The sequence below is a fragment of the Podarcis erhardii genome (assembly GCF_964252035.2).
Source record: "Podarcis erhardii genome assembly, chromosome: Z".
Taxonomy (NCBI): Eukaryota; Metazoa; Chordata; class Lepidosauria; order Squamata; family Lacertidae; genus Podarcis; species Podarcis erhardii.
Genome location: NC_138504.1, coordinates 37,661,348 through 37,686,335, shown reverse-complemented (window position 1 = coordinate 37,686,335; position 24,988 = coordinate 37,661,348). Strand labels below are relative to the sequence as shown.

Genomic DNA, 24,988 nt, shown 5'->3' with positions numbered 1-24,988 from the left:
CAATGACACCCACCTGAGCGATATAGAGGGGTGAGAGAGGAGGAGGAGGAGGAGGAGGAGGAGGGAGGGAGGGGGAACCACCTGCAAAGCTCAGCCATGCATGGGTTGCCCCCCTCCTCCTTCCCCCCTCCTCCAATGCCGACCCCCCCTTCCTCTCCTCTCTGTGCAATCTTGCAGCCGACGATCACACTGCTGCTGCTGTGGCCGCCGCCGCCGCTCTCGTCTCCTCCCTCTCCTCGCCCGCAGCCGTGTCCTCAGATCTTCTCTGCAGCCTTCCGCCTTCCTCTTCCTCCTCCACCTTTTCCTCCCTCTCTTTCCTTGCGGGCCACCGCCGGTCACCCGAAGAGAGTCGTTTTGCAAGCCATGCCCAGGGAAAGAAGGGAGACCCTCGCCCGCAGTCGCGTCGTGTGCGCGGGTACAGGCAGGCACAGAAAGGGTAGATCAGCCAAGGTGGCGCAAAAGGAGACTCTCAAGGCAAGGCAGGGAATGTTTCAGATGCTCCTCGCCCGGGTCTGTCATCCCGAAGCTTCCTATTCCCGCCCCCAGCGAACGTTGGAACGCTCTGCAAAGCGCTGAAGATTTATTGCAATGAGGGTAGAGAGTTAATTTATTTTACGTTATTTATTTCAACCCACCCACCCCAATTCAGCTCTATTGAGCACACCACAAAGCTAGCTGAATGCGTAAGTGTGCATATGAGATATCATTATATTACCCCGTTTCACCTTTAAAAATTAATCGTCCGAATGTCATTCACAAATCCCTCCAGAACTGCAGCTGCAGAAGCACCCTCCCTCCGCCGCACAAATAAAATGTGTATACGAAGGTGCCTTTTTGCAGTCAAGAGAGCAATGTAAGCAAACAGACTTGTGTGTGCAAATGACTTATCAGTGCATGACACGGTTTGGGTGGTTTATGTGCGTATCTATGTGTGCATGTGTGTCTGTTGGTTTGCTTGATATTTTTGTGCAAAGGGTATCTTGTTTTTTCCTTCCCGCGCAGCGCGCTAGGCTGGCGCTTGCGGGAATCCCGGACCGTGGGCTCCTCTCCTCTCTGCAGCAGAGGAGTCCGCACCGGCGGCCGCGCTACTCTGCTCCATCTTTCGCCCACCACAACCCGCTGCTTGCCCGGTTCCTTATTAGTAGTAGTATTTCTACGCGCGTGGTTGATCCGTTGCTTCCGACGCTTCTCCTCGGCTGGGGACAGAACTAAACAGCCAGACGCCCGACCCGCTCTTCCATTGCTGCTGCTGCAACAACATCGGGTGACAGCAGGCGCGGGTCAAACTTTGCAGAAAGTCCCACTGGCCAGCGGCGCCATCCTCCACCTCCCCGCGTGCCCGAGGCGTCTTCTTTCCCCTCTGCAGTCCTGCTCCCCTTTTGCAAACGGGCTCTGCAAAAGCACACGCGCGGGCGCACTATCCTGCCCGCCTTTCTGCTTCACTCTGACGAGCAAGACGGGAATCCCAGTGAAGTGGAGAGCAAAGCAGCCTGACCGCCAGCCTCCCACTCGTCTCTCCTCTATCTGCAGCTGTTTCAGACCTTAAAGGCACTTCCTTCCAATCCGCGCAGGAATGCTGGGTATTGTAGTTTTGGTGCTTTATTATTCCTCTCACCCCCTCTTTCCAAAGTAAAGATTGGTTTTTTAAAATTTAAATTTCGGGATCGCTGTTCGGGTTGTATTTGTGTTCCTCCTCACTCCAACAAACACAGCAGCAACGCTTCTGAATACCAGTTGTTGGAAACCTCAGGAGGGGAGAGCGTTCTGGTACTTGAATTCTGCACCTGATATCTGGTTGGCTCCTGTGAGAACAGGATGCTGGATCAGATGGCCATTGGCCTCATCCTGAGGGTGGTTTTTTTTATGCTTGTGGTCTGACACTCTGACCACACTGGCTATAAAATGATGCGAGGTGTGGTGAAAGTGGATCAGGAGATGTCCTGGGAGTGTGAATTAGGTAGGCTGGTGTCAAAACAGGGACTGAATTAACAGCCGCTGCTCCCATTTCTACTCGGAATCCAGCTTCTCAGAGTAACTCAGAGCAATGAGGGAGGAAAAAGGGGCTGCACAGGAATCTCTGAGATAAGGAGGTGTAGGGGACAGAGACCAGCTCTGGACAGAGCTGTTCAAGATACAACCCACTCAATAGGGAAAGCTTGTGGCTCAGTAAAGTGGTACCTCGGGTTACATACTCTTCAGGTTACATATGCTTCAGGTTACAGACTTGGCTAACCCGGAAGTTGTACCTCAGGTTAAGAACAGAAATCACGTGGCGGCATCGGGAGGCCCCATTAGCTAAAGTGGTGCTTCAGGTTAAGAACAGTTTCAGGTTAAGAACGGACATCCGGAACAAATTAAGTACGTAACCAGAGGTCCCACTGTAGTAAGACTCAGTACAAGGCAGCTTCCTGTGGAAATTGGCTGTTGATTCAGAACCATGAGGACAAGAATCTTCCTTATGTTTAGGGGGAAATCAATAGCCCAGTGGTAGAGCACCTGCTTTGCATGTAGAAAGTCCCAGATTCAATCCATAACGGTATATACAGTTACGGCTGCAAAAGATTCCCTGCCTGAAACCCTGGAGAGGTGCTGGCAGTCAGTGCGTACAATACTGAACTTGATGAACTTGGTCTCACTCGGTATAAGGCTGCTTCCTAAGTCCCGGAAAAGGACCCTAGCTCAGTGGCTGAGCACCTGCTTCGCGTGCAGCCCCATGTTGAATTCCAGGCAGCATCTCCAGGGGAATCCAGGATAGTACCCAGTCTCAAATGCTGGAGGACCACTGCCAGTCAGAGTTGACAAAACTGAACTTGATGGTCCATGTGGCAGAGCACCTACACTGCATGCAGAAGGTCCCAGGTTCGGTCCCCAGCAGCATCTGCAGACAGGTGTGGGTGAGTCCCTAATCTCAAACCATGGAGAGCATAGGAGCCAACTCCTAGGGGCCGAGATCTCTTCAGCTCTCCCCCCATTGCCATTCAGATAATGTGGGTATGCTGCATCTTGTGATCATTTATACAGGATGGGGCTTACCTGCCCCCCCCCCCAGCAAATATTTTATTCCAGTGGGCTCCCCTGCTGGAGAGCCTCTGCCAGGCAGCGTTGAAGATACTAAGCTTGGTGAACCTAACGGTCTGACTCACTGTAAGGCAGATTTCTGTGTTCCAGTGCGGTACTGCAGTCGATCATGCTGATAAGCCACAAATCTGCTATGAAACACAGAACGCTTAATAGGGTTTTCCCCAAACCTTCATTGGTGTGTGTATTTGTGTGCACATGCGTTCATGTCAGTAGGTTTCATTTTCCAGTGTTTGCTTCCTGCACAGAATCAAAGCAGATTGCGATGCTTTGGGCTATGCTTCCTGAATGCAAGGTCACTGATGAGAAGCAAAGCTTTCTGCCTCCTCACCCCTCCTCTCCCCACTCACGCCTGGCGGGTATTTTGCTGGCCTGGTCAATTTCTAATTTGGGTGAGCCCATGCTGCCTAGAGGCAGCTCATCTCTCCCGTTTTTCATCTGGGAGTTAGGGACATAGGAAGCTGCCTTGCAATGAGCCAGACCGCTGGTCCCATGTAGCTCAGTACTGCCAACACTGGCTGGCAGCAGTTCTACAGGGCTTCAGGCTTCTACAAAGCAGGAACACATATCTAATATATTTCTTTACACTTAAGGCTCTTCCCTGCCCTCTGACTCTCTCTGTTTGCCACCCCTTTCTCCCTCATTGAACCACACACACTTCCCCCTCTTTGACATCCACATGAAATTAGGCTGAGCTGTTAGGCCAGGGGTAGCCAACGTGCCCTTCCCCTGTTGTTGTTGCACTACAACTCCCATCATCCCTGACCATTGAATATGGTAGCTGAGGCTGATGGGAATTTGAGTCCATAAAAAACACACTTGGAGGTAGGCTAGGTTGAGAGAAACAGTGGGGATTTGAACTTTGGTCTCCCAGGTCCTACTCCAACACTAACCACTTGGCCTAGCTGCAAGGGAGCTAGTGGGCAGAGGGGTAGCCTTTGGGTTGAGGCACTTGGGTTCAAATTCTCCATCATGATGTTCAATACAGATGACCTCAGTCCGGTCGCTGGCTCTCAGCCTAACCTCCCTCCCAAGGTTGTGAGAAAAAGGGGATTTGGCTGTTCTATGCCATTTTGAGCTCCTTGGAGGATTAGGAGATTAAAACACTAACAATAAATAAATAATAATAATAATGCAGTGTGTTAAAGCTACACACACTCCAGGTTACAATGGCTCTCTCCACCAAGAGAAGATCTCCTGAGTTTCCTCGCTAGTCTGCTCAGTCTGTGTGGCTCTCTGATTGACAGACTCACCATAGCAACAGCTATGCAAGAGATTCTAGTGCCAGGAATGTGCAGCCAAGGGTGCTTCCTCAGAGTTTGGTGTCTAAGGGTGAAGAGGGACGCTATCTTGCAAAATGCAGATTCATTTGGCAAATGCAGATGTATCCGTGTCCCCGGGTGGTATCCATATCAGATTTCCGATCAATTTCATCTATGTGATAGTCCTTATTAACCTGTTAATATATAGAATTGCTAAAAAAAGTTTTTATATATGCAGCTGTTTTTATATTTTCACCTGTAATATATGCTTTCTTCATATTGTATATCACTTTCGGATTTCTCATGGAAATAATGCCTAGATTTAATATATGCCCACTCAACCACTTCAGTCATCAGACCTGGCACCATCACAGATGTCACACAATACTTGTTGTGCATTTGTAAGAAATAGATCTTTTAGTGTGGTGGCTTTGGAACTCCCTGCCTACTGACACCAAGCAAACACCTTCACTGTACTCTCTTTGGGCCCCTACTAAAAACATTTTTTGTTTAGAGAAACCTATCCAGCTAGGTAGAATGCTGACATGTGCTTTAATCTAGTTTTTAGTTTATTGCTGTTTTTTTTAAAAAAAGAATGTTATAAATAGTTGTTTTTGTCTGTTCTTAACAGATCATGTCATTGTCCTTTTCTTAAAGAGCTTTGAGGCAGTTGTTGCTTTACAATCAAGTGGTATATAAATTTCATGAAATAAAATATTTATGCATGTATCCATTAAAATACTTAACTGGCACAGTTTAATAAAAATGGTTCCCACACCTATGTATTTAGAGGTTATCATCAAGGTGACTGGTCCAAGGTCACTCACTGAGCTTTGTGGCTGGGGGGGCATTTGAACCCCATTTTTAGCCCAACACTTTATCTGCAGCCACACACTTCCTGACCTCTGATCCTTTCCTTGCAATTATATCAACAGTGTTTCTGAGATGAAAAAAGGCTTGGGAAACCCCTGGGTTTGTAACCTAATGTGCCATTCAGCTTTAAGGCGAGAGGATCTGCTAACAATTATGGATAAATCAGTTCCACTTGTATTTATTTTTTTAAAATATGTATCTACCTAATTCATCCTTCCCCACCCAATACATGAACTGAAATTGCAGTAATCTTTCAAAATTCACACTTCTCTGAGTTTTGCAGTGCATCTCTCCAATCAAAAGTATGCATTCAAAAATGCAAATATTATGGGGAAACTATACAAACGTGTGTGTGTGTGTGATGAAAATGACATGTGTTATATTAGGGGAAATGGCTAGCTAAAACACACATATATATGTATTAGTGAAAACAACACACAACAATGTTATTTGTTGAATTTATATCCCAACCTTCCTCCCCACTGAACCCAAGGCAGCAAAAGATGCTATATCGGGGGAAATGGCTGGCAAAAATGCATGTGCCAGGCAAAACTGTGTGCAAAAATCCCTGTATTGTGGGGGGGGGGGCGCAGGGAAACAGGACAAAGTGAGCTGATTCTTGGGAAAATGAGACTGAGGGATATGTTCATACAGAGGAACATCCAGAGAAAGGGAAGAGCAACCTCTGGCCTTTGGGGGAAGCACTCTTCTTCTGCAAAGAGGTGGAATTCCGTGCACTGGGGACTTCTCCAAGGTGCTAAAATAGACTCCGGCGAGGGATCAGATTGCAGCACCAAAATAGCCAGGAGGCAGCAGCAACAGCCATTGCCGCCTTGGAAATCTGAACTGGAGAGTGCAACAGCTAAAGGAAGACAAGGCCTGGAGCAAGAGGGAGTTGCAGCGTGATGGGGAATGAAACAGAATAATAGTTTAAACCTCCCTTGCTGCAGCCAGTGTCCAAACTGCGCCAAGCCTGTTCTGGGACTGCGCCTACCATGATGGCTGTGCTGGAGAGTCCCTGAAAGAGCTGGGAAATGGTTGCTAAATCCTAGCCATGGAAATTCAGGCACAGATATGCAAGGTAGCATATTTGAGATGTCCTTTGAATGGTTCTGAAGCTTCAAAGTGGAGGGGGCTGTGAGGTAAAGGTAAAGGGACCCCTGACTGTTAGCTTGAGTCGCGGACGACTCTGGGGTTGTGGCCCTCATCTCGCTTTCTTGGCTGAGAGAGCCGGCATACAGCTTCCGGCTCATGTGGCCAGCATGACTAAGCCGCTTCTGGCGAACCAGAACAGCGCACGGAAACGCCGTTTACCTTCCCGCCAGAACGGTACCTATTTATCTACTTGCACTTTGACATGCTTTCGAACTGCTAGGTTGGCAGGAGCAGGGACCGAGCAACGGGAACTCACCCCATCGTGGGGATCCGAACTGCCTACCTTCTTATCGGCAAGTCCTAAGAGCCAGTGTGTTGTAGTGGTGAAGAGCAGTAGATTCGTAATCTGGGGAACCGGGTTCGTGTCTCCGCTCCTCCACATGCAGCTGCAGGGTGACCTTGGGCTAGTCACGCTTCTCTCAAGTCTCTCAGCCCCACTCACCTCACAGAGTGTTTGTTGTGGGGGAGGAAGGGAAAGGAGAATGTTAGCCGCTTTGAGACTCCTTCGGGTAGTGATAAAGCAGAATATCAAATCCAAACTCTTCTTCTTCTTCTTTTTCTTCTAAGCTCTGTGGTTTAACCTACAGCGCCTGTAACTCATTGGTAAGCCAGTGGAGGCTGGTCTATTAGGGCAAAAGGGGCATTTCTCCACCCTGCCTCGGCCTGCCCTCATCCAGCTCCCACCTGCCTATCTTACTTAAAACCAGTTCAGGCGGTGGCCTTGACTGTTAGCTTCCTCCTCCTCGTTCTCAGTTTCATTCTTATAGGAAGATCGGGACAAAATGAGAAGGAGATGGCTGTGCCTGTGATTGGCTCTGGCTCCCCTGCTGTTGGGTGCTCCCTGTCTTCTGCCCTACCAGTCCCAATGAGCGTCAGCCATCTCTTTTCCACGCAAAAGGTGTAGTGGCAAGGAATGTAAACCCATTTAGGCAAGGAGGTCTCCGAAGGGCATCTTTTGAGTCCACACCTGCTCCTCTCAAATGGAGTCATCTCCCCTCCATGACTCACCAGTGGCATTAGTTGGTTGCCGTTGACAACACGCTTTTACAGACCTTTCTGCTGCTTTTAGTTATCTTTTTTCTTTCAACTGAATTCTGGCTTGTTGCGTGGTTTTCAATGATATTTTAAATTGGGCATGTGGCTTCTATGGGGCAAAGCTAATAGGAAAAGAAGATTATGAAGACTGTAATTAAAATTCCTTGGCTGAGAAATGTTCTACAGAATGAGTTGCGCACTTGTCCAGATGCTTTCTGGGAGGTGGGACGCTGATGTTTCTGGACATGTTTTCCCCTCGCTCACCTTTGAACATCTTACATCTCCCGCTTTTAAAAGAGGCAGCTGTTTCTCCACTAACAGAGCAACCCAAACTCCTGATCTTCCATGCACTTACCAATATGGTGGCAGCAGTAGGTACCACCAGTGGTATCCTCCACTGGTGATAGCCAGCGGAACCCCAACCTCCCCATTAGAGAGGGGTTGTTGCTGTTGTAATATACAGTTACTGGCACACACTTGCATGCATAAAAGAGTTAACCTGAGCCCTGAGCTTAGGTTGCACATGGGTGTGGCTTAGCAGGCTTTCAGAAGCCCCTCTCCTCCCCTTCATAGTCTTTTACTCTTCTTGCTTCCTGGAATGAGCAAAGAAGGAGCCATGTCACCAATGGCTCCCAGCTGCAAGAAAAACCAAGTGAACTGAATCTCCAAAAGGGAGATTTTTTTAGCCTGCATCTTTGTTGACTTAAAGATTGCGTGGTTTGTTTTGGTAAGGAAAGAGTTTTTGGGATGGGTTTTTGTTTTGTTTTGTGTTTTGTTTTGTTTTTGTTATTTGGAACCTTTTTTCTTTTTTGTTTACTGTTGGCAGATGGAGACTTGTCTGCTGGAAATTCTGAGAGTGAAATATTCACTTATTTAGAAAGCCTATTCTTGCCTTAGTATTTTCATGTGGAATGTTTGTATATAGGTGGGCGAGGGCAGATACAAATCTAACCAGGTTTTAATGTGCTTAGAGCAATCACCACTGTTCTAACTCTGCTACGACAGAGTAATAATCTCTCTTCCAGACTTCTCGCTTAAACAGTTGCTAAGTTGGCAGTGGACCTACTGGATCTTGACGAGGCTCTGCTGCTGTCATGTGATGGCTACTGGTCTGATCCAAGCCTATTTGCAGTCTGGGAACTGGCGTAGCAAAATGACTCCCTTGCCCTGACCAACAGCTTTTGGTTTTGGGAATAGTGGGGCCTGTGGATGCAGTGGTAGTTGACATTAGATACTGCTGGTGCTAAGGGTTTGGACTGCTTGCCTGAGTCCCTCTGCAGGATCAATGCTTTATTTGGGTGAAAGGAACAAGATTGGCATTGCCTAGAAACTAAGGAACGTTTTCCCCCTGGGTATTCCTGAGCCACGTGGTTGCCAGGGAACCATATTTTCCAGCATTTAGGGGTGCTGTTGTATATTTTTGATACCCCTACTCTCATAACAAAGGGTCGTTGGCTATTTATTTATTTATTTATTTATTTATTGTTTACATAAATATGCCAGTACAGTGGTACCTCGGGTTAAGTACTTAATTTGTTCCGGAGGTCCGTTCTTAACCTGAATCTGTTCTTAACCTGAAGCACCACTTTAGCTAATGGGGCCTCCCGCTGTTGCCGTGCCACCGGAGTACAATTTCTGTTCTCATCCTGAAGCAAAGTTCTTAACCTGAGGTAATATTTCTGGGTTAGCGGAATCTGTAACCTGAAGCGTATGTAACCTGAAGCATATGTAACCCGAGGTACCACTGTATAAGTAAAGGTAAAGGTACCCCTGACCATTGGGTCCAGTCATGGATGACTCTGGGGTTGCAGCACTCATCTTGCTTTACTGGCCATGGGAGCCGGTGTACAGCTTCCGGGTCATGTGGCCAGCATGACTAAGCCGCTTCTGGCAAACCAGAGCAGCGCACGGAAACGCTGTTTACCTTCCCGCTGGAGCAGTACCTATTTATCTACTTGCACTTTGACATGCTTTTGAACTGCTAGGTTGGCAGGAGCAGGAACCGAGCAACGGGAGCTCACCCTGCCACGGGGATTCGAACTGCTGACCTTCTGATCGGCAAGCCCTAGGCTCTGTGGTTTAACCCACAGCACCACCCGCGTCCCTATGCCAGTATATGCACCATTAAACAAAAGCCATACAAGGGAAGTGTGTGTGTGTGTGTGTGTGTGTGTGTGTGTGTGTGTACATACATATACACACAATTTCTATGACCAAGATGTGTTCCAACAAGTGACAAAATATATCAATTTATCTTACTTTTCTTACGTATATATCCTGCTTCCCCCTGTAATAAAATCCTTTGTTTTAAAATATTTCTATGCTACTTTTCTGAGCACATACTGTATTCATCCAAAGTGGCGTAAAAAAATAAATATAATTATATCTGCCTTTTAAGATCTGCTTTTACAGGTGGAGAGAGAGAGAGAATGTGTTCTGATTTTGTATCACTTTGGGACACTTTTCATGACTAATAATAAATAAATCTAACAGGACTACAACTCCCTTAACCTTGACTGTTGACCACACTTGCTAAGATTGATGGGAGTTACCAATCTGATATACAGTACACATATTGAGGGACGAATAGAATAATGAATTAGAGATCTCAATTTCGACCATACAGTAGGAAACTGTTTTAAGTGCTATAACAAGGGTGCCTCTGGACCTTAAATTGAGGTTCATACAACAAAAAATAATATTTTTAATATACTGGACCCCATTACGTTTGTTTAAAAAAGGGCTACCTAAGGTACCTAACTACCAAACTTTTGGAGATGCAATAGGGACAATGTTTCTCTAAAACATATGTTTTTTATTGCCTATACAGTCATACCTCATGTTACATCCGCTTCATGTTACGTTCTTTCAGGTTACGTCCCGCGGCAACCTGGAAATACCGGAAAGGGTTACATCCGGGCTTCACCGCTCGCGCATGCGCAGAAGCACAAAATGACATCACATCCATGCGCAGAAGTGGCGAATCGCAACCTGCACATGCGTAGACGTGCCAATGCAGGTTGCACTCTTTTCATGTTGTGAACGGGACTCTGGAACGGATCCCATTCACAACCAGAGGTACCACTGTATTGAAAGATTTCTGACAGAAGGTAACTGAATCCATCAACAGAATGATCTTACATTTACCGTGGGAAAATATTATTTTGAATTATATACCCAGCACATGGATCCTTACAAAAGGACAATATGAGTGGACTCTCCGCGCCATTATCATGGCAAAAAGACTGATACTGGTGAATTGGAAAAATAAAAATGCAGCTCCCTTCTACAATTGGGTCAAAGACTTGTACAAACTTGCAACATATGAACATCTTGCATATAAATGCAGACTTGCCATGGACAAATTCAATAGTTGGAACCCATTCTTACAAATACTGTAATAGGTTAAGATCTGGTGAATTACAACAACTCTGTAAAGTATACAGTTTTGGTCCCGTCCCCCCCACTTTTACTTTGCCTTCTACATAGCTGCTGCTTCTCCTTTTCTTTTTCTCTCTTTTATTTACGTTTTGCCATGTTTAGTGCACATATAATTATGTATTTCTTTTTTAACTTTCAATAATGATGGCTGTTTAAAAAAATTAGAAGATTGATGGCAGTTGTAGTGTAGCAACATCTGGATGGCCAAACGTTTTGCAGCCCTTTCTTTAAATGTTGATTCTTAGGTAGGCAAAACACCACCATAAGGTCACATGTGGGAGGGATCAGTGGCCTTGGGGGTTGGGTACAGGGGAAGAAATTCAGCTTGGTTTGCAAAGGAAAGGTAGATTTGATGCAGAGGCTCAAAGAGCTTCAGTTCACCTAGAGCAGGGGTAGTCAACATTTTTATACCCACTGTCCACTAATGCATCTTTCTTGACGGTAAAATTTCCTTACCGCCCACCAGTGCTCAATGGAAGGAGGATTCAGCATGTGCCATAGAACCCCCTACCGCCCACCTAGAATCCTGAAACGCCCACTAGTGGGCGGTAGGGGCTAGGTTGACAACCCCTGACCTAGAGCCATTGTTGTGGCAAGTTGCTCGCATGGAGTTCTCCATGGTGCTGAAACAACCAACCTACCTTGCTGTGCTCTTATTTGTAACCAGGACAGGACATTCCAGGTTCATTCTAGCTCTGGACTTGTGGGTTTTGGTCCTTACTAGGAACACTCTCACCCATGGGTAGGCAAACTAAGGCCTGAGGGCCAGATTTGGCCCAATAGCCTTCTAAACCCGGCCCGCGGACGGTCCAGGAATCAGTGTGTTTTTACATGAGTAGAATGTGTCCTTTTATTTAAAATGCATCTCTGGGTTATTTGTGGGGCCTGCCTAGTGTTTTTATGAGTAGAATGTATGTTTTTATTTAAAATGCATCTCTGGCTTATTTGTGGGGCATAGGAATTCGTTCATAATTTTTGCTTCAAAATACAGTCCGCCCCCCCCCCCATACGGTCTGAGGGACAGTGGACTGGCCCCCTCCTGAAAAAGTTTGCTGATCCCTGCTCTCACCCATGCCTGATTGGTTTTTCACATGATGCTCCCAGAGAATAAACCAGAGACCTCATAGGCCGAGGACCCTAGGAGCAGGCAGGGTCTCCAGAACCAACATTGAGGATCCCCTTGAGGGGCCCTCTGAGTTGAGACCAGCTGAAGAAGAACTGGTCAGACGAGAAGGTGGGGGAACCACACACAAATACACCAGCCTCAAAGGTTTGGGGTCAGACTGAAGAGCAACATCATAGCCTACACATGATGTAGCTACAATTGTTTTATGTTTAGTTTTTAGGTTGTAGCAAGTGTTAAGTCTTGCTCCGAGTAGGCCCATTGAAATTGATGGATATGACTAACAGGTACCTTAATTTCAGTGGGCCTGCTCTGAGTAAAAATTCAGCCCCATCTGCACTATACATTTAAAGCAATATTATACTACTACAAACAGTCATGGTTTCCCCTAATTATTGTGTATGGAAAGGCTTGCAGAAACAGAATGGTTTTAAGCAGGCATCTAAAACAGGATAGTGAAGGCGCCTGCCTGGTATCAGTAGTCAGGGAGTTCCAGAGCACATATGGAACAAACATTGTGTGATTATCTTACACCTAAGATTACTACCTTTTTGGCTGGCCATGTGCTTTTGCCTTTTCCAGCAACTTGACAAAGCAGAAATCCAACAGGTGCAGCTTTTTCCACTGCTCCAGGAAGAAAACTTCACATACAGTTTATATGGCACAAGAGAAAGACCAGTTTGTTTAAGTAAGTGGCAGCTTACTCCTTTATCAGGGATAGGGAAGAAATTGTCTATTTTTGTGAGTTTTTTTGTATTTTAATTATAAACTACCTGGTTTGTACTTCTTCAACCAATATGCAAGCTGAATCACAGCTAGTCTTTGAAATTCACCCTTCTCTAAATTTTGTGATGCAGTTCCCCAGCTAACCAATGTTTACCAAAAAAAATGCACATTAGGAGAAAGTGCGTAAAAATTAATCTATTAGTTAAAATAATACACAAAAGCGCATTATGTTAGATTTTTTTTTTTTAAAAAAAGGGTACATTCATCAAAACTGCATACTAAAATGTGTTTATAATGATATATTTGCACTAAAATGCTGGTGAATTTTCAAAAGGGTTTGTTTTCCCCAAGAGATTCACAAATTACTTCAGAAATATGGAGAACTGGATGTAAGATTATTATTAAGATTGGAAGAAAGAGAAGCTGAGAGAACCTAAATTGACAGAGCCGTCCATCCCTCTCCCCACCCCCTAATTCCCCCCAAAGTTGTACCACGGTGACACTAATTGCAAGATAACTGTAGCAAACAGGCAGAGGGAAGCGAGGGAACTACATTTCCCATCCTCCTTTGAGGCCCTCAGAAACAAGCAATTGGAAGATTTAAATAGACCAAGCCAGAAGCAACCAAACCTTTTGACTGCTCAAATTGCCCTCCTTTGATGCCTGCCTATTGGCTGCTTGGGCATTGATCAGGTGCCAGACTGGCTGCTGTTACTGTCATTTACCTCTTTCTTCTCTGCCCCTCCTCCTCCAAGCTTGGTGGGCCTGCAAAGTAAACAGCCATGTGCATTGAGCATTCCTATCTCTATATTTAACAGCTGCCCGTCTTACCAGGCTCATGACTTTTGAGGGAGGTGGGGTAGGGGCTGCTCAGGTCTTGGGGAGGGGTGAAAAAAAGAAAGAAGAAGTCTGAGGATTCTCTCTCTTTTTCTTTCCCCCCTCCTCTGTAAATTTCTTTCTTAGAGAGACCTGCACCATGCCGGCATCTCAAAGTCGGGCCAGGGCGAGAGACAGGAACAATGTCTTGAACAGGGCTGAGTTCATGTCTCTGAACCAGCCCTTGAAAGGTGCCCAGGAACCCAGGAGCGCTGGCCGGAGGCAGAACAGCCAGCCCGGCCCCACTCCTGCCCCAAACGAAGGTGCCAAGGAGCGGAGGCAATCTCAGCAGCTGCCTGAGGAAGACTGCATGCAGCTGAACCCTTCCTTCAAAGGCATCGCCTACAATTCCCTCCTGGCCATCGACATCTCTCTCTCAAAGAGGCTTGGGGTGTGTGCCAGAAATGCCTCGTCCTGGGGCAATGCCCGCTCCATGATCAACCTTATTGGGATCACCGGGCATGGGATCCCTTGGATTGGCGGCACGCTGATCTGTCTGGTGAAGAGCAGCACCCTGGCAGGCCAGGAGGTCCTCATGAACCTACTTTTGGGTGAGTCCCTTTGCACCTTCCCCCTTCTTCCTTTCCTTTCGAGGCCTATCTCCAGTGGTGCCCGGTGCCCAGTGCCCAGTGGAAATGGTGGGGCGGAAGGCAGGGAGCCCAAACAGTAGGTAGAGTCACAGCCCATGACAGGCAGAGCCAACTAATTCTGGTTTGGTCCCCATCCTCCACCCCACTGCTGAGTTCAACAAAGGCAGCCCTGAGACTACAGAGGGACAAGGTGACAGTCAGCACTGCCACCACCCTTGGACTGGTTGTGTGTAAGAAGACGGGCAGGAGGGGGCTTGCTAAGGGAAGGCTGAGGTTGGTGGGGCAGTGCCCCATTTGCCCTGATGGACTAGCCTGCACTGCCCACCGCCTCGCCATGTGGCTTAGGTGGCTTTCTTCCTACCCTCACCTACCGTTCCTTACCGTTCTTAGCTTTTGCTTTCTTGAGCATCTCTTGAAGCCATGGAATAGGGAAGATGGCTTTGGATGAAGACCAACATATTGTCTTAAGGTGTGGTGTAGTGGTTATTTGTAAGTCTGCACCGTTGGAGGCCCATGTGCAGAGCAACAAGTGTCTGGTTTAGCCTCCTTCCATTTCTCTTAAAAGAATATCAGCGTTGGTCTTTGCCCTTTCATGGTGACAGCAGAACAAAAGTAAAATGACGTTCTGACATATATTCTTATTTGTTTGTTTTTTGTGTTGTTGTTGTTTGGCATTGCATATATATCTCACCGGGACGCGGGTGGCGCTGTGGGTTAAACCACAGAGCCTAGGACTTGTCGATCAGAAGGTCAGCGGTTCGAATCCCCGCGATGGGGTGAGCTCCTGTTTCTCGGTCCCTGCTCCTGCCAACCTAGCAGTTCGAAAGCATCTCAAAGTGCAAGTAGATAAATAGGTACTGCTCCGGCGGGAAGGTAAACAGCGTTTCCGTGCACTGCTCTGGTTCACCAGAAGCAGCTTAGTCATCTGGCCATATGACCCGGAAGCTGTAGGCCGGCTCCCTCAGCCAATAAAGCGAGATGAGCGCCGCAACCCCAGAGTCGGCCACGACTGGACCTAATGGTCAGGGGTATCTTTACCTTTACCTTATATATCTCACCATTTTCCTCAAGGAGCCCAAGGTGGTGTACATTGTCCCCCTCCCATCATTTAATCTGCACAACAACCCTGTGAGGTGGACTAGGCTGAGAGGCAGTGACTGGCCCAAGGTGAACTTCATGGCTACATGGAGATTTGAACCATGGTCTCCCAAGTCCGGCACTCTAACCACTACACCACACTGTCTGAAAAGCCTAGAAAGACAGATTCTGTCAGGCTGAACCCACAACCCAATAGGTTATGCCAAGTTGCCACTCATAATCTTGCCAAGTTCTTCTCAGACTCGTCCTCCGGCCACTATGTTCTTCCTCTTCATTCTCAGATCTCAATTCTGCAATATGGGTATGAATGATTATACTCAATGCTAGTATAAGCACATAATTTGCATATGTTCCTAACTTTGGGGAAGGGGTCTAGCTCCAGAGGATTTGCATCGCATGAAGTCCGGGTTCAATCCTGACATCTCCAGGTAGATACGCTGATCTGAAAACCTCAAAAGATGCTGCCAGTCAGGATAGACAATACAGTAGTACCTCGGGTTACAAACACTTCGGGTTACGCGTTTTTCAGGTTGCGGACCACGGGAAACCCGAAAGTACCGGAAAGGGTTGCTTCCAGGTTTCGCTGCTTGCACATGCGCAGAAGCACTAAATCGTGCTTCGTGCATGCACAGAAGCGCCAAATCACGTCATGTGCATGCGCAGATGCAGCGCTGCAGGTTACGAACGCTGCAGGCTGCAGACATGCCTCTGTCACGGATTATGTAGAGGGAACCCCAAGGCTGCAGAATATTTATGGCGGGACACTAAGGGGAGGAAAAAAATACCCCTCTCAAAATAACTGAACAAGGACTGAGTATACTCAATAGCCACAGAATGCTGACCAACTATGAAAAAGATTGAGAGTTAGAATGGAATGGAGAGCCACAGAAATGAGTATGGCTGGCTGGTACCTTGAATTGGAACCCTCTCCTCTGCAACATTTTGTTGTACCCGACAAGTTTCCATTCTTCAGTGGCTGCCGGGGTGCTAAAACTCCATGGTAAGTGTACCTGATATGCATGTCAAAGGTCCTACACTCAATTCTGAGGGCCTCCAGCTAAAACAAGGAAGTGATAGATGATAAAGACCAACCTTACTGTTAACCACATGTGGGTTTTTACTCTAGCTCCACCCTTCCTGGTTTCCATGGCTTTAGATGTCATATATTACACCATCCGTGAGTGTTTCATGAGGATAATTGAAACATCTTAGACCAGCCTTTCCCCAAGCTGATTATCCCCCAGCCATTTCAGACTACAGCTCCCATCAATCCCAGGCTCCACCTCTGAGCCATAGGCTCCTCCCCTTTAGTCTCAAGAATCTGAGCCACAAAAGGCCTAGCAAGCCCATCTCAGTTATCCTTTAAATAGGGTAAACCATACAGAGGTTAAAGGGAGTTCAGGGATTATCATCCCGTTAGGCATCTGGCTTCCCATCTGGGCATCTGGTTGGCCACTGTGAGAAGAGGATGTTGGTTCCAATGGGCCTTTGACCTGTTCTAGCAGCCAGGCTCTTATTATGTTAGTATAATAGTATGTGAAAACGTGTTGTTGTTGGGTTGTATACAACTAAGTTCTGATCAGAGTAGACCCATTCAAATTAATGGAACTAAGGCATGCCCATTATTTTCAATGGGTTTCAAATGAGTAGGACTAGCGCTGGCTATAACCTATTATTATTATTTATTATGTGTGTGTGTGTGTGTGTGTGTGTGTGTGTGTGTGTGAAGGTGCTCACCAATACACCACCACCTTTTCTTTTGCTACTCATGGCAGCCATTTTGGATGGGCACCCGCAGCACTTTTAACAAAAGTACCAGCACCTCATTTCTAACCATAAAAAAAAAAATCAATCCTCCTCCTTCTCTCTTACTTATTCATCTTTGACCTTTCTTAGCATGCTTCAGTGATGTCTCGAAATATCTCCAGATGGGTCATTCCACGTCAGCTCAACGCAGTCATGCCACCCACCATCTCGGATTTTGATGAAACTTGGTGTACACCCTTCCCTTATGCAATCAAAAGTTTCTGATGGTAAAAATTATTGCAAAGATTTTTTTTAGATTGATTTCACGATATATCTAATTTTCATAGTTTTAAATACCCCCAAACTGAAAAACAAGTCTGCACTTTTTGGAGGAAAACCCTGTAATAACCAATATTATTTTAGATTTTAAGAGGAACAACTTTGTTTCATTAATTTTTTCTTTTACACCTATGGATTGTAGGAAAGTTGTACCCAGTAGCCATTTCCCCCCCATGATGTCCAAAAAATGTAAAATTTTGTTACAAGACATAAGAGACCTGTAAATTTTATTCTATGTTGAGAAACAGCATGTCTTTGCAATAATTTTCACCATCAGAAACTTTTGATTGCATCGTGCCCTAACGCTGAAAATTTAGGTTTTCTAAACCTAGTTTTTCTACCAAAAAAGCTATATTTATACATTTTTTAAAGCATTTATAAAATCTTTTGCAGGCTGGTGTATTTTTTCCTGAAATCCTCATCATGTTATTGATGTCTGTGTAAAATTTCAAAGAGATCTGATCATTGCTTATGGAGGAAAAAAATAAAATGCACACAAGGCCGAGGATCTCAAGAGGGACAGAAACACAGATTTCACGAAACTTTGAAGTGCTATAAAATTAAAACCGTTTGAGACAGAGGAAAAAAATTAAGGGGGTTTCTTTCAACCATAAGGGAAGGGTGTACACCAAGTTTCATCAAACTCCGAGACGGTGGGTGGTGAAACCCTTGTTTTTTTGCGTTGATTTGATGTGGAATGACCCAGATATTTGTTGCCATAAGCCACCTCCTCCACCCTTTGGTCCTTTTACTGTACTATCTCTGAAGCCCACGGAGGGCAGCTTCTGAATTTCGACAGTGAGGGTGGGAAGGGGAGGTGTTCTTGGTGGCTACCTCTCCATTTTGAGAAGCTCCCCACCACCATCATTGCACATGTGTAAGGTAAAAGTAAAGGACCCCTGGGTGGTTAAGTCCAGACTATGGGGTGTGGCATTCATCTTGCTTTCATGCCAAGGGAGCCGGCATTTGTCCACAGACAGCTTTCTGGGTCATGTGGTCAACATGACTAAACTGCTTCTTCACAACGGGACGCGGTAACAAGTGTCAGAGTGCACAGAAACGCTGTTTACCTTCCTGCCGCAGCAGTACCTGTTTATCTACAGTGGTGCCCCGCAAGACGAACGCCTCGCAAGACGGAAAACCCACTAGACGAAAGGGTTTTCCGTTTTGGAGGCGCTTCGCAAAACGAATTTCCCTATGGGCTTCCTTCGCAAGACGAAAGCCCATAGGGAAATCTCCGGGACAGCGGGAAAGTGCAGCGCGTCTTCCCCACTGTCCTCGGACCTCCTCCGAAGGCTGGTGGTGGGGCGGAGAGACCTCCTCCTGCCGCCAGCCTTCAGAAGGCTGCTCCGAAGGCTGGCGGCGGGAGGAGGTCTCTCCGCCCCATCGGCAGCCTTCGGAAGGCTGCTCCGAAGGCTGGCGGTGGGGCGGAGAGCCCTCCTCCCGCCGCCAGCCTTGGGATGGCTGCTCCGAAGGCTGGCGGTGGGGCGGAGAGACCTTCTCCCCGCGCCAGCCTTCGGATGGCTGTCCTGAAGACTTGTGGTGGGAGGAGGGTTTTCCTTCCCACCGCCAACTTTCAGAATGCTGTTCTGAATGTTGGCGGTGGGGAGGAAAAACCCTCCTCCCACCGCAAGCCCCGGGAACAGAGGAGAAGCGCTGCGCGCCTTCCCCTCTGTTCCCGTACCTGTCCTGAAGGCTTGCAGTGGGGAGAAAAGCCCTTCTCCGCACCGCCAGCCTGGCAAGCGGTCTCCATAGGAACGCATTAATTGATTTTCAATGCATTCCTATGGGAAACCGTGCTTCGCAAGAAGAAAAACTCGCAAGAAGAAAAAACTTGCGGAACGAATTAATTTCGTCTTGTGAGGCACCACTGTACTTGCACTGGCATGCTTTCAAACGGCTAGGTTGGCAGGAGCTAGGACCAGTGGCGTAGCTCACCACTTGAGTGCCCAGTGCAGTGCGCGCATCCTGCAGCTGAGGATGGAGCGAGCCACCCATGGGGGTGGGGTGAGCCAAGGCAGGGCATGTTGCGTGGAGCCTCTCGCTGTAGGACGGCTGAGGCAGTGGGCAGACGCAAGCCCTGCACTGCTCGAAAAAGCAGCGCAGAGCTTGCAGGCAGTCCGCTTGCCACCTCCCCCTCAGAAGAGACGTGTGGCTCAGGCACACTGCAGGCCCTGTGCTCACCTAGCTACCAGTGGCGTAGGAAGGGTGGGTGGTGGGTGCAGGAGTTTTAAAAAAAAATGGTTGTGAGCCCTAATTTTATTTTATTTTAAAAACACATATTTTTGCCATTTTGTCACCCCCTCAGTGATGATACCCGGGGCGGCTTGCACCCACTACACACCCCTTCCTACGCCACTGGGTGGGAAAAAGCAATGGAAGCTCACCCCGTCACACAGATTTGAACCGCCAACCTTCTGACCAGCAAGCCCAAGAGGCTCAGTGGTTTACACCACATGCCACCCGCGTCCCTGCATGTGTAGACCCAGCATCAAACCTTGAAATGGCTGGGCATTTGCCGAAGGACCACACCCCAGGAAGAGGTGTGACAAGAGCCACATAGACCTGCTGCACTGAGGTCTCTTTTACAAGAGCCCTGCAAAACCACGAGACAACACAGCACATTTGCCAAGTCTCAGAATTTTGGAAGCCCTGTTGAAACTATTCTAGCTGTGGTTAGTGTGCATTAGTGTAGCTAAGGGCGTGTGGGAAGGGTGGGCCACACTGGGTGGTAGGCTTACCCAGATGGCCCAAAGCTCAACATGGGACGCGGGTGGCATGCAGCCTGCACGCCCGCCAGCCACTGCCTCCACTTGGCTGTGACTGCCTTCCAGCGGGTCCAGTACTGCCAGAAAAAAGCAACACAGGGTGTGGCGCCAGGAGGGCACCCAGGAGGGATGCGGTTGGTGTGCGCTGGCCTGCAGGTTTCCCTCCCCAGTCCCAGTTGCCTGGGCAGAGGTGGCAGCAGCACCCTGCTACCTGCTGAGCTGTGCTTGGTGGATGGGCATTGCCAAGATGGAGCAAGACGAGGCGCCGCCAGGCCCCATGAGTGCAGTTACAAAATCAGGATGGTCCAGGGCTTGGCTCGCTCACCCCTCCTCCATGGATGGATCATCCCACCCCCTTGGGCAGTGCATGCGTGAGTGCCCCCACGAGCACCCAAATGGGTTGCTACATTGCTATTAGTGTGGTGGACCAGAGGGAAGGGCTGCAGCTCAGTGACTGAGCATCCCATGTTCAATCCCTAACTTCTCATGTTCAGAATATTGAGGACTGGGCTCTTGGTTTATTTTTAAATGAAGGACAATAGCTCAGTGTTGGGGCATCTGCTTTGCATGCAGAAAGGTCCCAGGTTCAATCCCTGCCATCACCGAGTGGGAAAGTCCATTGCCAGTCAGTGTAGACCAGGAGTAGCCAACATGGTATATTCCAGGCATTGTGGACTACAACTACCATCAATCCTAGCCAACATAGCTAATGTTCAGGGGTGGGAGGGAATTGTATTCCAAAACGCACAGAGAGCACGTTGGCTACTGTCCAGTGTGGACAGCCTTGCATAGATGGGTCAATGATCTGACTTAGAATCAGTTCCTACATTCTTAAAGCTCACTGGATAATCCTGGGCTGATCACTATCTCTCAGCCTAACCTACCTCACATAAGGTGGCCTGTTTTGCGTTGTCAAAAAATGAGAATTAGCATCACTAAAAAACAGAGGGCAAAGGGGGGTGCCAATTTGCTTCAAATCTGCACATGGTAATTTATATGTGTAGGTGCAAATCTAACAGCCCTCCAAAATAGAGGAGGGCAATGGCTGTCTCTAACCTCACAGGGTTGCTGTGAGAATGACCTTTGCCATGCAGCCCTCACCTGGGCTGCTGCCACCGCCCTCAACTTCTTAGGGCGGCATAACTACCCTCTGCTGATCTTAACCTCCAGGGAGGGTATGTAGGGTTGGTCTCCCAGATATTTGAGGCCTCAGTTGTTTAGGGCTTCAAGCACTAACTAAGCACCTTCACTTGAGCCTGAAAATAATCTGGCAACCAGTGCAGCTGTTTTGTGAGATCTAAACGGAAGACCAGGCAGTAACCTAGCCGCTGCATTTTGGTCCAATTGACCTTTCCAAGTTGTCTTCAGATAAAGAAATTATAGATATCCTCTTGGGCTGGATCTCAGGGTTAAGTTGGCAAAGGAAGGAATCAGGGGGGTGAGTGCATTCTGGTTGCTGTTGTGGGCTTGTCTCAAAAAACAGCACACCCACCAGCTTTTATCATGGCACTTTCATAATTATTGTTGTTGTTGTTACTATTTAATCAGTATGTGACGTAGTGCCAAAGTGGGCTTCTAAATGCTTTACAAAGTATAAAAGCTTATAACACAAAGATTAAAATATAAATACTGTACTTGTAATTGAAATACACAATGAAACAATCCTGTTAAAATAAACAAGCATAATTATAGACATAATGAAACTATCCCATTAAAACAACACAAATGGGAGGCTCAAGTTCTGATATCCAGAGAATGCCCCTGTAAATAGGTGCATCTTCAAAGCCAGCTGAATGCCAATAGTGATAGGGCTTCTTGTATTTCAGTGGGGAGTGTGTTCTGCAGCACAATGGAAAAGCCAACAGCAGAAAAACCTGCTGTTGTGTTTCCATAAGCTAATAACTACCAGGCCTTGGCGAAACTAACCAGCTTCCAATTATAGTATCGCTATGCTTAAGGGTGCAGAGCCTAAAAGGTGTAGCATGGCTTGGGATGCTAGGCCTGACCCTGGACGCCAAAAGGCTGCCATTGCAATAGGTTTACCCTGATCTTTGGGGCCTCTCTGGTTCTTCTGATGGTAAATTGTTTTAGCTCATTTCAATATTGTGTTTTTATATTGCTATGAAAGGCAGGTAAGGAATTCAATAATAAAAACATAACAAGCATGATGTAGTTCATGATGTTGCAGATTCCTCCCTGCGTTGCGGGAATTTGAACCTGCGCTGATTAGCCTAGCCACCCAGCTGCCTGTCATCAGATGCCAGGATGGGTCATAGGATCCAATGCACAACCATTGCACAACTTCTTCTTTTTAAAATGTATTTTTATTAAAGATTTCTTGATTTACAAAAGTATGTGCAATGTCTCTTTTTTCAAGTTGCATTTTCTACAGATCAGTTTCATTTGTTGAGACATTAGTGTTACGTTAGGAAAAATAGAGGGAAAGAGGTGGAGGGGGAATAGTGAGTGGGGTTGGGATTGGGTGGTGATGTTTCTATTTTACTTAATGTATGTGTGGGGTTTTGTGTCTGTGTTGCTTGTGCAGGTTCTCTTCACTATTCGCTTGTGTTCCTTTGGTTGTGAGAGAGGTTGGGGTTGGTCTAGGGTGTGGTTGTTTGTTTGTGATTGGCTGTGGTGAAGTTTGTTTTCATGTGTGAGTGGGGTGGGTTAGCCATATTGATTTGTATGCTCTTGGTGGATTATTGTCGTTGTTTTGTTGGGTTGTGTATGTGATAAAGGGGAGCCATACTGGGGTGAAGGCGTCTTCTATGGTGAAAGCGTCTTCTTCTATTTGTCCCTGTGTCAGTTTCAGTTTATTGGTTAATTTTTCTACTAAGGCTGTTTCCCATACTATTTGGTACCATTGGTCCATGCTTACTCCTGACAGGTCTCTCCAGTGTCTGGTTATGGTGTTTCTGGCTGCTGAGAGTAGGGTGCACAACCCACTCTCAAGCTTTGACAGAGCAAAATGGATCCATTTGCTGACTCCAAAACACCCTAGAGCTGTTTCTGTGATTATAGCTTCAGAGTTAGGTCCTGACATCATTCCACGAGTGTGAAACATTGCATCAAAACTAACCCTGTGTAAGTTTCAAAATCCAGGCCTTTCAACCTTATTATGCACATGGGGGGGGCTGTTATTCTGGTGCTTTGCCGCTTGCTTGTTGTCGTGGCAATATGGGCCAATATGACCTGCAATGCAACCTGATACGGAAGGTTTTGTGTAGCCACCTCCTTGCACCAGACAAGTGACTCTGACCTGGTTTGAACTCGCTTTGCAGGGAGAAATTTATTGCTTTGTGTCCATTGCATTGCAGGCAAATTGGATGCTGAATTTCCAGGATTCAGGTGTGCCTGTATTCAGGGGGGCTAGGTTACACGGCCTGTGACGGGATCTGGTGGGACACTGTTGCTTTGGGAAATGAAAAGACAGATTGTTTTAGCTTGTCCACTTTTGGATTTTGACACACCAGGCAAAATTTCTGATGCAGTCACTGGGCTGAGAGCCAACCTCTGGCTCAGCCTTTGCAGCCAGGCTGTTGAAAAAAGGATGGGATTAGAGAATGGCTGGAGATAGTGTGTTCTCCCCACTCTCTCTCTCTCTCTCTCTTTCTCTCTTATATATCCTCTGTTCTAGGGGGGAATGTCAATCAACCCAATCTGAGTTGGAAGCCCCATTAGCAGAAGATACGAGCATGTTCTCTTTCTTTCTCATCTCCCCTATGTTGGTGGAGTGGTAGTCAACCTAATCTAATGAGGCTAACCTACTGACCATTAGTTTAGTAGGTAGCCCAACACAAGTTTCATTGGCTGCATTAAAACATAACAAGCCAGACTTGCTTATTGCTGCTCCAAGCCACAGTCACTAGCTAACCTTAACCCATGATTTGTTGTCGGCTTGCTGACTGCAAGAAACAACTGACCACACTCCCTAGGTCAGATGTTACAGCAAGCCATTGTTTCTTGGTTTATTAATTCCACCAGCAGCAAAATCTCAGGTAAAAAACCCACAGGGCTTTAACTAACTAAATTCTACTCAAAGTAAGCCCATTGAAATTAATAGGCCTGTTAATCATGATTATACATTTCAATAGGACTATGGGATAAGATGTTGGATAAAACCCATAAGTTCAAAAAATAGGCACAGTGCAGTATGATCCAGTGTGGTGTAGTGGTTAGAGACTAGAGCCTGGGAACAAACAGGGTTTGAATCCCCACTTTGCCATGAAGCTCACTGGGTTACCTTGGGCCAGTCCCTGCCACTGATGCTAACCTACCTCACAGGGTTTTTGTGGGGATCAAATGAGGAGGAGGAGACCCATGTATGAAAGGTGGAATATAAAAGCAGTGAATGAATGATAAATAAATAAATTTGCCTGCTAGAGTGGTGCTTGTTATGGCGATAACATTCTGCTCAGAGTTAGACCCATCAATGAATCTGTCAGTAATTGCCATTATTTTCAATGGGGCTACTGTTAATAGAATGAGGATTGTATACAGCCCGTAGTTTCTAGGTTACTTTTTATACACTGAAAAGTAGAAGAGATTTGTGCTACCTGTGTCTTCATGACTTTACCAGCCATTGCAGCATTTGCCACCCTCATTTCAGAACAGTAACAACCAACACATTTTAGGAAAAGGCCGATGAGAGGCAAGGGTAATGAATGGTCTAGAATAAATGTGAGTGATACACATCTAGCATTAAACTGTTCCACGCATCTTTATGACTGCATTTCAATAGCAATTTCCATAACACTTTTATTTTATGTGTGCCTAAGCATGTGTGCTCTCTGTTGGCAGTTGGGACACTGTACATAAAAACTCAATAATTCTCAAGTATCAGAAATCAATTTCAGAATAATTATTTCACACAGCTCT

At 46.7% G+C, this 24,988-nt stretch overlaps 1 protein-coding gene and 1 long non-coding RNA gene across 3 annotated transcripts in view; both read left to right on the top strand.

Moving 5' to 3' along the window:
* The first annotated feature begins 127 nt into the window (after positions 1–127).
* Positions 128–1,656, top strand: LOC309334244. Of its 2 annotated transcripts, none has more exons than XR_014152960.1 (2): positions 128–594; positions 1,003–1,656. It is a non-coding gene; the product is annotated as an uncharacterized lncRNA (long non-coding RNA). The 2 variants fall into 2 exon arrangements; XR_014152961.1 differs by having other exon boundaries at positions 128–853.
* An 11,833-nt stretch (positions 1,657–13,489) lies between these two features.
* PLPP7 (phospholipid phosphatase 7 (inactive)) overlaps positions 13,490–24,988 on the top strand; it is a 28,112-nt gene continuing 16,613 nt past the window's right edge. Inside the window, exon 1 of the mRNA XM_081848473.1 lies at positions 13,490–14,120. Coding sequence (XP_081704599.1) covers positions 13,670–14,120 — 451 coding nt within the window. The 5' untranslated portion in view covers positions 13,490–13,669. The remainder of the gene's footprint in view (positions 14,121–24,988) is intronic.